This window comes from Pseudopipra pipra, chromosome 18 (genome assembly GCF_036250125.1).
Source record: "Pseudopipra pipra isolate bDixPip1 chromosome 18, bDixPip1.hap1, whole genome shotgun sequence".
Taxonomy (NCBI): Eukaryota; Metazoa; Chordata; class Aves; order Passeriformes; family Pipridae; genus Pseudopipra; species Pseudopipra pipra.
The window spans coordinates 14,557,752-14,574,113 of NC_087566.1; the positions used below are offsets into that span (position 1 = coordinate 14,557,752).

The 16,362-nt window shown below is 46.1% G+C and overlaps 2 protein-coding genes across 5 annotated transcripts in view; both read left to right on the plus strand.

Annotated features, from left to right (window-relative positions):
* Positions 1–6,763, plus strand: part of LOC135424245 (protein HIRA) — a 32,084-nt gene extending 25,321 nt beyond the window's left edge. The window contains exons 20-25 of the mRNA XM_064675318.1: positions 283–341; positions 1,319–1,424; positions 3,149–3,271; positions 3,801–3,964; positions 5,770–5,858; positions 6,355–6,763. Coding sequence (XP_064531388.1) covers positions 283–341; positions 1,319–1,424; positions 3,149–3,271; positions 3,801–3,964; positions 5,770–5,858; positions 6,355–6,471 — 658 coding nt within the window. The 3' untranslated portion in view covers positions 6,472–6,763. The remainder of the gene's footprint in view (positions 1–282; positions 342–1,318; positions 1,425–3,148; positions 3,272–3,800; positions 3,965–5,769; positions 5,859–6,354) is intronic.
* A 3,028-nt stretch (positions 6,764–9,791) lies between these two features.
* Positions 9,792–16,362, plus strand: part of PPIL2 (peptidylprolyl isomerase like 2) — a 65,871-nt gene continuing 59,300 nt past the window's right edge. For 2 of the 4 annotated variants that reach the window (XM_064675323.1, XM_064675326.1), the window contains exons 1-5: positions 9,792–9,912; positions 10,434–10,483; positions 10,859–10,904; positions 11,821–11,883; positions 12,051–12,102. In XM_064675323.1, the coding sequence (XP_064531393.1) occupies positions 9,881–9,912; positions 10,434–10,483; positions 10,859–10,904; positions 11,821–11,883; positions 12,051–12,102 (243 nt within the window). In that variant the 5' untranslated portion in view covers positions 9,792–9,880. Of the gene's footprint in view, positions 9,913–10,433; positions 10,484–10,858; positions 10,905–11,820; positions 11,884–12,050; positions 12,103–13,095; positions 13,235–13,310; positions 14,556–16,362 lie in introns of those variants that run through there. The other 2 variants (XM_064675325.1, XM_064675324.1) reach the window with 2 other exon arrangements.

Sequence of the window (16,362 nt, forward strand, 5' to 3'; positions counted from 1 at the left end):
AAGGAATTATTTGGATGCTCAATGTTTGCTTAGCTCTAATGAGGTTTCCTGATAAAGAGCCATAGAAGTTGTTCTCTGCTATTGAATTCTGTCTTGCTGTAAGGGTCTGGGTTTGCCAAAATAATTTTGTCGAAGCAATGAGGAAAACATCAAAACAAAAAAAAACCCCAAAGTCCCCAAACCCTCCACTTTGTCATCAATAGTGAAGAAGTGCATTTGTTAAATGATTCTGGAGTTTTCAGTTGTTTGTAAACTGCAGACTTGTCCTTTTGTGTCTTTCAGGGATGTCCACAAGCAGACAGCCATTGTTAGAGATGAGTCTTTGCAAACAATATTTTCAGGTAATAAAAGAGGTCACTTAATTACTGACCTTTGAGCCCACCTGTCCTATGTAGTGCCATTCATGAATATGCTGAAATTTTATGAAACCTGAAAAGCCTAAATAAATAATTTCCCTTCATTACTGTGTAATAAAGGGAAGTTATTGGCAGTGTTGATATCCTGTAGAAATATCACCAAATAGCAAACTTGTATGCAATTCTGAAGCTTATATTCTGGCTTACTTCTGAATGTAGAAATTGAGTGTTGTGACGATCACAAAATAAATATTTAATGTAAATCTGCTATTATAGCAATTTCTCTGTGTAAGTTGCCTGTTTATTGTGATAATGATGAACAGCAACTGATTATCTTCTGATTTGTTACTTAAAAACCTTCAGTTTCTATCACCACCAACATAGGCTCTCAAAAAAGCAGTGTCTCAGAGCATATTGGCTCCTGTTTTAGCTGAAATCCATACAGTACTGATCAAACTACCTAAAGAAGCAGCTGTATTAGCCCCTGGCAAATGTCTCCATGAGAGGTTACACACACAAGCCCTGGGCCTGGAATGTGCTGGGAACAGAGACTCCAGCAATCCCACTTACACTGTGCTCTTAGAGAGCACGCTCTGCTAAGTGTGCTGGGGTTTGGAGTTTTAACTTAATGGCAAAAGGAAAGCTAAAGGCTTCTTGGTGACTGAAGACTTGGCAGAATTGCTGAAGATTTTCCCTAGATAAGGAGGATGTTTCTGTGCTGTATAAATTGCAGCACCAAGACCAATACTGTATTTTGCAAAATTGATGTTAATGCTACTGCACTGAGACTGGTGTTTATCATCAGCAGCTTGTCTTGACCTTCCTGTCAGTGCTTGGGAACAGCACTGAACCTTTTTCTGTTGGTTGCTATGGCTGATACTTAACAGTGGATGCTGGTTTTTGCTGTTGTGAGTGTTAGGCAAGACTCCAAAAGAAACACTTGGCTCTGATTTGACTTGTAGGAAGTGATGCAACTGTCTCTCAGATCTTGCTGACTCAGCATGGAATACCTGTAATGAGCATGTCTGATGGAAAGGCATATTGTTTCAATCCTTCTCTTTCTACATGGTAAGTCGTATATTATTTCCTGCTTTTGCAGCTTAGAGGAACTGATGTGTATTCTGACTTGCTGTTTCACTTCAGATTTTGAAGGTTAGTCTGAGCAGGATCACATACCAGGCTTTGTTTGGCTTTGGTTCACTGTTGTCTGTCTAGGCATTGCTCTATTATGTCCTTATGCTTTTTTGTGTTTAAAATAAATTTTTAAAATGAAAAAGTTAAAATGCAGCTTACTGTATCACTCTCCTACATGGTGCATCTCCTTTTATTTATGAACATACACCTATATATACTTTTGCTGATGTACATCAGTTGAATCTGTCAAGAACTTGGCAATGATTAGAGATAATCTAGCCTTAGAATACCCTTCCTTTAGGTAAAAGACTGCAGTTCTGGAAAAATTGTCAAAACAATTTTCAGAGCTTTGTTTTGCCATGTTAAAATAATTTTGCTCAGTTTCCAGGGAAAGTAACCCCCCTTCTCTCCAGTTCTGACTGTGCAAGTACCTGACTTGGTCACTCCCCATCACTCCTTAATACGTTTGTGTGTCTGATGACCAGTCAAGTTTTGAAGAGAGCTCGTTGTCTCTGAGATGGAAAGGTTTAATGAAGATACTAAGTCAAGTAGGGGAGTAGGGAAGAAATTGTTATACTTAGGGAATTCCCAGGGCAGTGTCATTACTGGCATCCTAAACACAAGCAAAGGCTACACCAGAGCCTGTGTCTTGCTGGGGGTCGGACAGGCCTTCCCCGTGGAAAGCCATGAATTCCTATGAAAAATTTCCATGGTTAAATTATTTGCAGTGTCTTTCCAAAACAGGTTCTTTGTTGTTTTTCTGAGAGGAAAAAAAACATGTTGCAGTCTTAATATAATTGTTGTAATTAGTGTAATGAGCATGCTTATTAAAGGGCTTATTGTTTTAACTCCTCCTTAGAATAATTGTTGTTATTCAACTATTTGATGTGAATCCTCTGGAAAAGAAAAACACCTTTTTTGTTCTTTACATTAACTGAGTAAGGAGCAGAAGGCAGGCTCTCAGGCATAATTCTGTTATTTCTTAGATTGTACCACAGCTTGGGAAATATATGAAAGAGTAATCCTTTTAGTCATCATACAAATTTAAACATGATAAAGCAGCAAAGGGTATTTTAAATATTTGTGCCATTTTTCCTCTGTGCTGTCTGAAGGTCTAAACTTAGCATTGGTGTGAGCCACTCTTTCCCCTGGCATCTCAAGCCAGGGAAGACGATATCCTTGGTTAGGTGTGGGAATGGCAGCTGCAGTGTCAGCTCCCTCCACGGGAAGGAGTAGCTGTAATGTGTAGGAAAGATTGTCAACACGTGTCTGGTGGGTGGGGAGACCTGATATGGGGTAAAACCAAGTTCTTCAGGAGAAGGTCATTACCTGTATTCACTCCAGGCCTCGTTCTGGGACCTGGCTTTTTATTAGATTGTACAACAACAAGTAGAAAGTTCATTTCCTTCAAAAGTAATGCTAAATTGCATTATACATGTAATGGATTAAATTTTAGGGGTGGGAGGGGCACGGCAGAAGCAGACATTGGACACAGAGTGGGAATAGTCAGGGTCTCTGGAATTCCTGAGCACTGCAGTGATATTTTTTGACTGTCTATGAAAGTCCAAGTCAGGCTGTGGGGCAGAACAGAGCTGGCTCCTCTGGCATCACTGCCTGCTCTCCTCAGACTCGCTCTGTGTTTGTTTGCTGTTTTGCAGGAACCTGGTTTCTGACAAGCAGGACTCCCTAGCACAGTGTGCAGACTTCAGGACCAGCGTGCCCTCCCAGGAAGCCCTGCTGTGCTCTGGGCCCCTGGCTGTGATCCAGGGACGCACATCCAAGTACGCGGCCGCTCCACCGGCACCTCTGCTGGGCCTGGGGGTTCCCTGCTCAGTCAGGGGTTCATTCTGCACCCCTTGGGGTTCTGTGTTCCCTGCTCAGTCAGGGGTTCATTCTGCACCCCTCGGGGTTCTGTGTTCCCTGCTCAGTCAGGGGTTCATTCTGCACCCCTCGGGGTTCTGTGTTCCCTGCTCAGTCAGGGATTCAGTCTGCACATGCCAGTGACTCTGAAAGGATCAGTGGTTCATACAGGGCTTTTTCAAACCTTTGCACATTTATAGTTTGTATCTTAATGTACTTTTGAAATTTGGGGGGGCAGGAAAGCATACTCTAAACTTGATTATTTTATGACTCCCCTTTATTGGATGGGTTAAGTATTGGAAAATTCTGTAATTTTCCAATTCAAATTCATGTAATATTTTTATTAGGTGCCTGTGAAAGAGAAGTGTAGTGTAGCAAGTACTACAGAAATACAGATTCCTTGAGCTTATATCTGTTTCTCTGGCTGGTTAATCCGTTTTGGTTTTGCAGTTCAGGAAGGCAAGCTGCAAGATTGTTCTCCATGCCTCATTTAGTGCAACAAGAGACAACCCTGGCCTACCTGGAGAACCAGATTGCAGCAGCACTTATGTTACAGTCCAGTCACGAGTATCGCCACTGGCTCCTCATCTATGCACGGTACCTGGTCAATGAAGGTGAGACCCGGGGGCTGTGCTGCCTCTGCAGCTTCTGAGGAACACTCTGTGCTGTCCTGGGGGTGGGGTGGCACCTCCTGTTCTCCTGTTGGCACTTGGCTTCAGCACTCGGGCTGTGCTGCCCACCAGCACAGATTGTGCAGTGCATCTGCCTCTCCAGTGCCCAGGCCTCAGGAATCCTCTTTGGACACGCTGGTTGGGAACAGACCGTGGTCTGGGGAAGCAGTGCCATCTGCAGACTTAAATAATGGGAACTGCATTGTAAAAAAGCCCTGGTCTGTCAGGCACATCATATGTATTGTCTGGGAGCAGCTACAGATGTTCCAAGGACACCGGCAGCACTTGGTAGAGTGTGTCCTGTTCCTCAGGCAGCTGGCAGTTGCTGCCTGGTGTGAAATGCAGGAGTTGCTCAGTCCCTGGTGACTGTACCAGAGCACAGCAAACTGCAGGGAATTTGCTCGTATTCCTGGCACTTCATTCTTTTTTTACATTCTAAAAATTCAACCACCTGTACTGGTGAGCTCAGGGGTTAAATTCTGTGAGGAAGGAAACCCACAAGAAAGGTTGCTGCTGTCTGTTTTTTATTTGAATACAGTGTCTCTCTGTGCTGTTAAATAAGCTAATGTTAAATAAGGTTAACCAACTGACTTTATGCTTTTTGGATTCTGAAGATCTCTGTTGTATCTCTTGCCTGTCTGCATTCCTAGTTTAGTAGTTCCTGTTGCATTAATTCAGCCTTATTCCTCACCATTGTTATCACTCTGCACAGAGGGAGGTGAAATGGTTCATGTTAGGCCACCTCATAGGTGTTGGCAGAATTAAAATCAGGCTCATTAATTCTTGCCTTTTGACCCCTACCTTATTTAACAAGAGAGCTTGTTGAACTTCATATGGTTCTCTCTCTCCTTCCCCAGTTGACATTAACATATTCTTCTTGGGTCATATGTTAAGGAGATGGTTGTAGTTTTAAAAGCCTTCACTAATTGAGAACCTCTGCTGTGTGCACAGGGTTCATCTGGCACCACACGGGTGTCACTGCCCTGTGTGTGTGGATGGAGGGCACAGCCAGCTCTGCTTGGCCACGGGTGTGTTGCTGTTTCACTGGTTTTCTAGAGCTGACAGACTTTGAAAATGGCACATCCTATTATTGACCCATTATTCTTAGGATTGTCTCAACATCAACTGAATTCTAATCCATTAAAATACTCAATCTATTATACCTTGATTGGCAAGTTACTTGCAAGGGAATTCCCCCCTCTAATTTTTGGGTGAATAAAGCTGGTCTGGAAACTGTGTGTGGTTTTATTAAAGGTGTTCTTTTTTAAAAAAACTCATGCATATGGATCCATTTTAGTTCTGTTATAATGCAACCTGACAACGTTTGCTCTTCAATGATGTTCATCTCGGCTTTCTAACTCTTGTGATATGTTTTTTGGATTCTTCTCTGGCTGCCGAAGTCTGTCAGTTTTCCAGTGTTTGGGGTTTTAAAAGCTGGTATCATTATGTGGGAGCAGGGAGTGAGATTGGGTTCAGGGCAGCTCTTAAAACAAACTAGAGTAATTACTGCAGTTTTTCTCCCAATTTTAGATTATCTTTAGTAGTGTTTCTGGGTTGAGAACTTTAAATAAAACCCTTCAGAACTCTAAAAATCATCTTACATTACCAAAATTTGCTGTAAGAATAGTAATATGCCTTTTCAGAAATCAATGTTTTAGGCTTTATTTTACTCTAGATACTTGTAATTCTTTCCTGAATGTTGTCTGTGAAGTGCTTGTGACTGTGATTTTATTTCTGATAATGTCCAGGGTTTGAATATCGTTTGCGAGAATTATGCAAGGATTTACTGGGTCCAGTCCATTACTCAGCTGGAAGTCAGTGGGAATCAACAGTTATGGTAAGTCCTGATAACAGTTTAATAAAAAACAAGGACGAGCTTCCCATGAAAATTACAGGACATGCCCCCTGCCATGCTCTGCTCTGATCTCATAAAAGGCTCCCTACTGTGGCGTTCAGATTTATTTCATGTGAGACCAGCCCAGTGCTCGCTGCCCCCGTGCCAGCTCTGCTGCTGGCTGCAGTCTCACATGGGTGGAGCAGAGTTGCATGTTCAGGTCCCCACGTTCTTCAGGCAGCAGCCTGGAAACAGGGACATGGCACTGCCCTGTCCCTGAGCATGGCCTGGGTCGGGACCTGCAGAGGCTGCACCGGCCTCAGGAGTGGGGGAATGGAAACAGCTTTTACTCCAGGAGTCATGTAAGCACAGTAAGAACATAAAATATGCAGCTCTCTCCAGGCAGGAAAAAGGGCACGAATCTTAAACAGCTCCATGGAATATATTAATGATAGCAAATAATAGATTCTGAGGATGCTTTTGTGGTTTTTTTGTGCAGGGTTTACGAAAGAGAGAACTGTTGAAAGAGCTTCTTCCTGTTATTGGACAGAACCTCCGCTTCCAGAGGCTTTTCACAGAGTATCAAGAGCAGCTGGACATCTTGAGAGACAAGTAGCATGTTCCCAGATTTTCCCTGTGGGGCCTGGTCCGAGAGAAACTGCTGACCAGCATTAGCCAGAGCCAGGAGAGGAGCGAGAGCCCCGGCAGTGGGACACTCCTGAGGGAGGGGCTGTGCCCAAAGGTCCCCGTGGATTCCGGGAAAGGAGGAGTGGAGGAGCTGGACGGTTCCCCAAGTGAAACTTCACCATCGAAGCTGTGGCCTCTGTTTCTGTGGGAAGTCATGGATCTGTACTTCAGGGGGATCCTTTTGGATCTGGATCTCATATTAAAGCTAGCTGAGAACTGTTTGTGCGGTTTCTTGGATGTCCTGTGAAAAGCACAGTACTTCAGCATATTTAACCCTGTTTAGGGTTTTTTGCCTGAGGATTTATTGAGGCTCAACACTATATTAAATTAGATGAATGAGCCACGTAAAAAGAAATTTCATAAAGATTAAGGTATTATGCAGCCAATAGACTCTTTCCTGTGAATATAATAATAAGAGGCTGTTCTAACACATGGACTATTTTTGTACTAGAATTTGCTAACTTGTAATATGGAATTTTATTTGGCCAATAATCAGGCTATCTCTACAAAGTCATCTTGTAGGAAATTTAACTCTAATGACAAAAGCTATGTTTCAAAGTAATTCTACCAAATTAACATGTCATCATCAGGTTTTTAATTTTTAAATGTTTGTAAAAGGCATTTTGGGGGGAGGGGGAGGGATACAATGGGGTGGCTCTTTTTGTAAGTACAAAATAAAAGAACATTGCATTGGTTTAAAAAAACCCAAAAAGCAAAAACATGGTCTTGAATCATTACAAAGGCACAGGCATCTCCAGAAATGTCAGCACAGGCTGAATCACGTTAACGTGTCTAGAAAGAAATAATTGTGTCTGGATGATCTGTCCTCTGAAAGCACGATCAGACAAGTGCTGGTGATGTCTGCAGACAGATACAGCCCCAAGTGGGCCGAGGAGAGGGAGCTGTGTGGGAGTGCTCATCATCTCACAGCACAGCCCAACAGCCTCCCCCTGATGGACGTGGTCAGTGCTGCAGCAAGGAATGAGCTTCGTGCATTTATGGCCCTGTTCCTTGTGGAGTGCTTTTGGAATTCCACTGAAACCAAATCAGTCAAGTTGTTTTCTTCCCCAGAGTGTGTTTGGTGCTGGGAAAGAAGCAAGTGACTGTGTTGGCTCTTTCCAGGCCCTGCTGTTTGGGTGTGCCTCAGTTTGAGCCTTACTTTGAAATGTTTTTGAGTAAGAGAACTGAAAGAAGTTAAGTGTATTTAAACCCTTGTAAAAGGGCCGTTTCTCCCCTAAACTTCCAACAAACAGTATCCTTCACCCTCAGACTGGCTGTGCTGCTGTGGCCAAGGGGACTAACCCCTTTCACAAAGGCAGCTCTGCAGTTATGTGGTTCTCTGGGTCCTAGAGGGAGGATGTGTTCTTTAAGGCACAACCCCCTTCATTTGCAGGGCTTTGTGCCCTCTTCTCTTCAGCTGCCAGACACCAGCTTACTTCGTTGTACAGCCCTTGTGCAGGCTGAACACAGACAGGGGCCTGAAGAGCAACAAAACAACTGCCTTAGCAGGGATTCAGTGTGGCATCAGTGAGTCTCCAACAAGCAGCTGGAAATGGAGTGACCACACAGTTTGATGCTGTGTGTACCTGGTGGGGAGAGTGAAGGTGATGAGGAAAGCCAAGCAAGTCCCCTGAGCTCTAGTCCCAAAGGTTTAATAGCAAGAGCCAGTTGTGGCAGTGCTGTAAGTGATTCATTATGCTGTTGCCAGTTAGTCTGCACTCATGGGAGCAGCCTTCTGTTCCTCGGAGGAGAACTGTAACAACACAGGTTCATGGAATGATGGGGCTGGAAAGGACCTTCAGGCTGTGTTCACCTTGTGTTCACATGTGCAGCCAAGGACCAACTGATGGGATTAAAACGGGATGAGGCACCATGTTCTGCAGAGAAGGGCAGTCTGGTCCAAAGCCTGGTGCAGTCAGTGGGAGTCTGGGAGTCACTTCTGTATGGGTTTGGCTCCCAGTGACTCTGTGTGGGCAGCTGTAAGAAAGATGGTTTAACAAGAAAGGAACAAATGAGCATGGCTGGGTTTGGAGGTGTTTGATAAGTGAAAGCTCTGGCACAGGTGCTTCTTTCCTCCTCCTAAAGGTGTCGGGATTCTGACCATCCTCTGTTCAGTCTTGTGCTGTTTATACCAGTCTTATAATGAAGGTTATTTAATGGGATTTAAAGGTAATTAGCTAAGGGATGGTAAATTCTTCTTTGTTGATGAGTCTTTGAAGAGGTGCTGAACTATTTTTCATGAAGAGCTATATCTCCATGCTGGGCACCAAGTAGGTTCTTCCTATTTTTTCTTGGGAGGTTCTGTCACTGCCCGACAGACCAGGAATATTATGATTTTAAATTCCATGGAATAAAATATTTAAATTAAGAGGAACATTTTTCTTACGTTGTTCATTTTCACATTTTCTGCTACGTTCAGTACCTTCCTTTTCCAGAGGGGGCTGTGAAGGCTCTACCTAAGGCTGTATCACACTTTGCAAAGGGGGCTGCAGTGCCACCAGCAGCACCCACTGCCCTCTGGCCTGGCCTGTAAATGCTGAGGAAGTAACCTGTGCCTGAGTTTCATCTGGGGTACCTGAAGCAGAATTTTACATTTAAAAGCAGGCAGCTCAGAGGTGCCAAACAGCACTCACTTCAGACACACACACACCTTCTTCAGGGGAGGGAGACTTGTGACCATATATTTTAATAAGACAACTTCATAAACTTTAGTTGCCTTTTTAGAATCACAGAACGTTAAGGGTTGGAAGGGACCTTGAAGCTGATCCAGTCCCACCCCTGCCATGGGCAGCGACACCTTCCACTAGCCCAGGTCGCTCCAAGCCCCGTCCAACCTGGCCTTGGACACTCCCAGGGATGGGGCAGCCACAGCTTCTCTGGGCAACCTGTGCCAGGGCCTCCCCACCTCACAACTGTGCCAGGGCCTCCCCACCCTCACAACTGTGCCAGGGCCTCCCCACCCTCACAACCTGTGCCAGGGCCTCCCCACCTCACAGGGAAGGATTCCCCCCTCATCTCCGGCCTGAATTTCCCGTTTCGGTTCCCAATCGCTCCCTGTGCTGTCACTGCAGCTCCTGACGGAGAGTCCCTCTCCGGTTCCCCGTAGCCCTGCAGGCCCTGGAAGGTTCTCCGCTGCCTCCTTCCCTTTTTCAGGCCGAACACCCATCCCGGCTCTCCCAGCTGCCCCCGGCCCGGCGCGGCCCCGGAACGCTCCGCCCGCCGCCGCAGTTTCCGCGCGTGCCGGGGCCGTTGCGCTGCTCCGGCGGAAGCGCGGCCGAGCCGGGAGCGCGGGCTGAGCTCGGGCCGGGAGCGGGCCGGGGCTGGGCCGAGCCGCCGCCATGGGCAAGAGACAGCACCAGAAGGACAAGATGTGAGCTGGGGTGGGGCCGGGGGGGGCGGGAGGCCGGGCCGGGTCTGGGTCTGGGTCTGGGTCTGGGTCTGGGTCTGGGCCGGGTCTGGGTCTGGGTCTGGGTCTGGGCCGGGTCTGGGTCTGGGCCGGGCCGGGTCTGGGTCTGGGTCTGGGTCTGGGTCTGGGTCTGGGCCGGGTCTGGGTCTGGGCCGGGTCTGGGTCTGGGTCTGGGTCTGGGCCGGGTCTGGGTCTGGGTCTGGGTCTGGGCCGGGTCTGGGTCTGGGTCTGGGTCTGGGCCGGGTCTGGGTCTGGGTCTGGGTCTGGGTCTGGGTCTGGGCCGGGTCTGGGCCGGGTCTGGGTCTGGGCCGGGTCTGGGCCGGGTCTGGGTCTGGGTCTGGGCCGGGTCTGGGTCTGGGTCTGGGTCTGGGTCTGGGCCGGGTCTGGGTCTGGGCCGGGTCTGGGTCTGGGTCTGGGTCTGGGTCTGGGTCTGGGTCTGGGTCTGGGCCGGGTCCGGGCCGCCCCTCAGTGCCCCTGTCCCGCAGGTACATCACTTGCGCCGAGTACACGCAGTTCTACGGGGGCAAGAAGGCAGGTAAGGGGCCGAGGGCCCCCCCGTCCCTGTGGGCGGGCGCTGGGGGCCCTTCCCGAGCACATGTGAGCCCCAGAGCTCAGCGGGGCTGCTCAGAAATGTCCCCGCCCTCCAAAAGTCCTGCGCCCGCTGGTGGGGCAGAGCCCGAGCGGTGTTAACCATCAGGTTTAAACTCAGCTCTCTTGCGATCTTTTTCTGGCCAGGTAGTTTCAGGGCGGGGGAGTCTGGTAGAGTTACAGGTTTGCAAGCTTTACTGTGTTATCATCAGTAAGTTGCCCACTGACATAGCAAAACATAACTTTCAAATGTTTCTTTGTTACCTAGAATGCAATGTGTTTCTTAAACTCAGTTGTATGGGTTTTCTTTTCCCATGAACAGACCTTCCTCGAACTAATTTTAGACGTTTATCATTTGATCACTGCAGGTAAGACAACAGATTTACATTATCATTATTAAATGATGCATCTGTTTATCAGGCTGTTGACACTGAACCAAAGCAGTTACTTTCATTGCCTCCTGCCTGCTGGGACAGTAGTGTGGCAAGAAAAACTTCATTAAGAACTGAAACAATATCTACACTCGCCACGTTTAGTGTCTGCAGAGGTGGGAGCTGATGGCTGAAAGAATACACAAGTGATAAAATAATGCAGGACAGTGACTGTGTACATTCCAGTCTTTCAAATCTGTGCAATCAGGGCTTGAGTCTACTTTTCCCTGCTCAGAACATGCTTGGTCAATCACTCCTGTTGCTGAGGCAGGGATTAGGTAGATTGAGGGAATATTTCTGCCATTTTTTTCTGTTTAGAATTTACTGTTTAAAGTGCTGGAGGGAAAGAAGGGAGTTGGCAGAATTGGGTTAGAAATCCTCTTGTAAATTGGGTGGTTCAAGAAGTTACCTCCCACATCTGCAAACTGGTGCTGCTTGGCCAACAGCTGCCTGGGCTATGGCAGCATCCCTGCCATGGGTTAGGGATGGCATTGCCAGGTGTTTCCCAGCCCACTCCAGTGCAGAGACAGGGAGTGTTTCTGTTGAACCATCTTTGTGCTGCTGAGCCCCAACGTGGCAATGAAAGCAGGTCTGGGGGTGTTACAGCATCCCCTGGCTCTGTGGCTGAGTGATGGCAGCTACAGGTTCCTGAGGGCAGCACCAGTTCCTCTCATGGATTTTGTTCTTAATCTAATTTATGTAGAGTCAGGTAGTGGGCATTGGCAGCCACTCAGTATTTTCATTGGTATAGGCCTTGCTTTAATGTGCAGGTGAATCAGCAACGTGTTATTTGCCTCTGTCACCATGATTTCCAGCTGATTTTGCTGACAGGAATGTGTTCTCTCTTTTCTAGTTTGTCTCTGCAGCCGTTTGAATACCCAGTTTGCACACCAGATGGGACAGTCTTTGACATACTGTAAGTTACTGCCTGAATTTACCTTTATTTTTGTGTTGTTGAGCTGGTTACAGCTGTTTAATCATCATTTGGTCTTAGCAAGTTGGCAAGAAAAATAAGAAAATGCCCATCTAATAGAGGTTTCTGATGGTGTTTGTCACTTATTACTTTATCCCTTCTTTTTTCAGGAGCATTGTTCCTTGGATAAAGAAATATGGAACCAATCCAATCACAGGAGAAGTAAGTAATGATGGGTGTATTCACATCAGGTCTCTGCTTTCCTTATGCTCAGCTTCCTGTTTAGTGTATTGGAGAAACAGAAATGCCTTGGTGAAAGCAAAAGAAGTTTTAAGGGGAGTGCTGTTTTGAAGATCATATTTGTGAGATCAGCTTTGCTGAAATGATCTCTTTTTAGCTGGGGATCTCTTTTTAGCTGAAAAAAGGGAGGCTTTGGAATTTTAGACCCAATATCCCCTCACTTCATCATGCTGATGATCCCTGTAGTAGAAAATACTCAGTCTGTGTGTGGAAGAAAGAGGACAGCATTACATAGATTTATTTCTTATAACTGGATTGTAAATAGTAGGCAGAGGAAGTGTGTGGTTTATTTATGTGAATTCCCAGAAGCTCTTGCTGCCTTACAGGTGTGGCCTAACAACATCTGAGTAGTGGAAATAGGAGCTCTTCTGTCCCTGCTGGTGCTGCCCAGAGAGCCTGACTGGTCACTGCTGGAAGAGGCTCTGTGCTGTGGCCTCATGTAGGCAGAACTCTGGTCTGTGCAGGGCAAGGGGCTGGCACATCTCCAGCTGGGATTAAACTTGCAGCAGTGTTTCCTTACCCAAAGGGTGTTTGGTGTTAGGCAGATTAAAGAGATTAATAGATGATATTATGAATGGTAAGCCTAAACTACAAAATCTTTTGAGTTATCTTTCAGAAAGCTTTTATTTCAGAAGGCTTCTCTCATGATAGTTCATCGTGAGAGTGGGATTTCAGTGCCTTTGTGGCTTTCTCCCAACTTTTTCTGCATAAATGATAATTATGAAGGGATTACTTTCTGTAATAGGAAGAAGCTGTAAAGCACCAAATAAATATAAGGTACAGGAAGTATTTCCTTGTTGGAATTAAGGTTTTTTTTCTGATGTGTTAGAAAGAGTGCATTGTTTATGAGGGCATAGAGGAAAATTTTAAGCAGAAATTGTTGCTTGAGCTACTGAAACTTATTTTTTGCTTCAGTGTGTGCAGTTCCTGTCCCGGACACTGGGAGGCAGCCACTGCCCAGGATTGGGGAGGTTTGCAGATGGCTCTGGGCTGTGAGATTGCCTCTGAAACATCTTGTGTTTGATTAAAGATTTTCCCAGCAGACAGATACGAGGTGAAGCTAAATACAGATGCAGCATTCCTAACTCTACATCTGAACAGTCTGTCTGAGACTCCATGTCTTCCTGCAGGTGTGTTTGTGCCATGGAGAGATGATTGAAGGTCTTTCTTCACACATGAGGAGGCCAATGTATTGTTGAGAAGGAATGCAATTACAGCTGTTTCATTTGATTTTGCCAGCCTCTCACCACCTTGCTGCTCTGCATTGGCTGGCAGTTTTGGGCTGTTGCCAGACCAGTTTTTTTCACCCAGAGCAGCTCTGTGACACCTGCTCTCGTTGCAGACTGTGAACTGTGATGTGGTTTAAAATTACTTGGAGTAAATGCGAAGCAAGAAGTGTAATGTGCCCAGTGGTCTTGTGTAATACAGAGAGAGGGAGACTGTGAAAATATACTTGGTGAACCATAAATGCTCAAATGAAGTCTGGCTTTGAGTGGAGTTCACCCAGACTTGTGCCTCTCTGTTTGTTCTGCAGTGCACCTCCAGCTCTCCTCAACATGCACCCCCTTTTCCTCTGCATCACTCTGTCTGGGCAGCCCCTTCTTCTCCCCTTTTGTTGTTGCTGGACTGCTGCTGTCCAGCTCTCTCCTCCCCAGGACAGAGGTGTTCAGATCACTGGAAGCAAAAGGAGCCCCTTGCTGTCCAGAAGAGCAGCCAGCCCTGCTGAACCCAGCCCTGTGGAGCTGTGGGTCCAAGAGTGGCACTGAAGGAAGAGTTGTAGCTTGGCCTTTGTTTCCCAGAGGGCTAGCTCAGATTTTTGGATGGGGGAGGAAGGGGATGGGGGTGCTGGGACAAGGCAGGGTAGGGGCAGAGGCAGTCAGTGGACTGAGCTTGTGCATCCCTGCACTGTGCTGTCCTCTCTTTAATCTGTCACTGTGTGTGCACCTTCTGTGCCCTGTGCAGCTTGCTCATGGAAACCAGAGGGTATCTTCTGTAACCAACTGGTGACTTACAGAAAGACTGGGTTTGTTCAGAGAGGAATTGAGCCAGATCAGCTGCAATGCCATGTTCTGTACAGGGTTTTATGAAGTTACTTTGCACACATTGGTGATGAGGCTCTGGAGAATTTTTCCATTTGTTTGTCTTGAAGTAAAAAATTATAATGAAATCCTTTGTGGCTTGTACTTCTCTTATTATGGTTTGCTACAGGACACATGCTTTAGAGAAGTCAACAGGCTGCTTGGAACTGGCATTGTTAATGTGCACTCTTGGCACTCACTAATTCTGTCTGGCTTCTTATTTCTGAAGTGGACCCCTCAGTGGAGAACTGGAGAGCCTTGCAGTCATTAATGTGTTTGTCTTCACAGTGCTCCTGGGTAGGACTGTGCTCCTCTTTTATTAATTGGATGTTTGTGAGCTGATCTACAAGGGAGTTCTCTGACTCTTCTGAATCCTAAACTATTGGACCAGCCTTCCTTTTAAAGAAATGCCAAGATCACAGTTGTTCTTTTATATATTTAAAATATTTTAATATTTTTCTTTTGTTTTCCTTTTCTAGACTTTCTGATGGCTTATGGTTTATTTTTTTTGCCTTTCTGAACATTCTCCTGAAGTGCAGTAAGGACACCAATATCCATTTAGGAGAAACATATCACTGTTGACCCTTGCCTAGAGTTTCCCATAAACTATTCCAGAAAATAACTTTAGATTTATTCTCCTCCCCTTTTTAAGAATACATTGGGATAGAAAATGCTTATGTTACTACACCAATGATTTTTGAAGAAACAGTGCATCTCTTGCAGCTCAGCTACAACCTGTCAGTCAGCATTGGCTCCTTTACTTTTTTTGGCAGCTTTGTTAGGACACTGCCCTAGCTTATCTTTACACTAAAATTGCATAAAATGAAAGAGGGAAGTCATAGTTAGCTCATTCCTTTTTACTGAGAACAGTAGTTCTCAGTGAACTTGCTGGCCTGGGGAGAGTTGCAGGCTTGCCAGGACGTTTCACGTTCTGCCAGCCAGACCAGCCTGCCCCCACGAGGCAGCCAGCTGGGCTCAGAGACCTGTTCCCAAGGAGAGAGATGGGCCAGAGCATGTCTGCTTTGTTGGAATCTCAAGTATGAACAGATGATAGAGCAACGTGCCTTCTGACAGGAATTTCAAGGAAATTGTTCTTTGTTGCATGGATATGTTATATGTGGGCTGAGCTATTTTTCCTCCTTTGCACTGTAACGTGTCTGATGTCAATATCTATTTTTTCCACTCTGGTTCAGTGGCATTCTGACTGTGTGTGGGCAGGCCAGGTTATTGTGGCTGTACTTCAGCCCTGGCCAAGGCTCTGTAACCGTGGACATATGTCTCTCCCTGTCTCATGAGTAGCTGCTGTCCTTGTCTCTTGTTCCCCCTTTTCTGTGGGAATTTAGTTCTTTTGAACACTGGAAAGCCAGTTGATTTCTGCTGTTTGCTTCTAAGGCTTTGGTCCAAAGTCAATTTTATGACTGTTTTAAGTGCATCTACTGTTAAACTCATGTTGAGGGCTCCCCTATGTGAATTCTTTCTGCACTGCTTGGAGCACACTGCAGTCCATGTCTGCTGATCCTGCCTGTCCCAGAGAGCCAGTGCCCTGTTAAGGGCCCTGTGCAGCTGTGTGGCTGTTCTGTGTGTCTGTCTTCAAGGGTAAACACAGCTCAGTGGAGTTCATTTAGCTTGGGCTGAACGTGTGCCCAGGAGTCAGGGGAGGAGACCTGGAGGTGCAGTGTGATGGGTTTGTGAGACCAGCAGTCACATCTCTGCTCCAGATGAGGCAGAACACACTGTGCTGTGCCCTGTCTCATGCAAGGTCAGGATCCACACCTGCAGGCCAGAGAGAGCGTTTTTTAAAGTGTCACAAGCTTGTTACTAGGTTAAAGAGGAAGATTTTTATAAATTCTGAGGGTTTTTTAAGGGTTAGAAAAGCCTTTTGCTTGGACTGCCTCTGAAGATAACCATAAAGAAGAGCCTGGTGCATATGGAGAAGTAGTAGAACCACTGACATGAACATGAGAACTAACTTTGAAGTCAGAAGGCTGAACATCTCTGACTTTTTCCAGTGAGACATCTGCCTTTTTAAAAGAGAAGGCTGGACACAAAGTTTTGCTTTTCGTACAACATAAACATTTGCTGGTTTTCTCCCACACTCTTAATC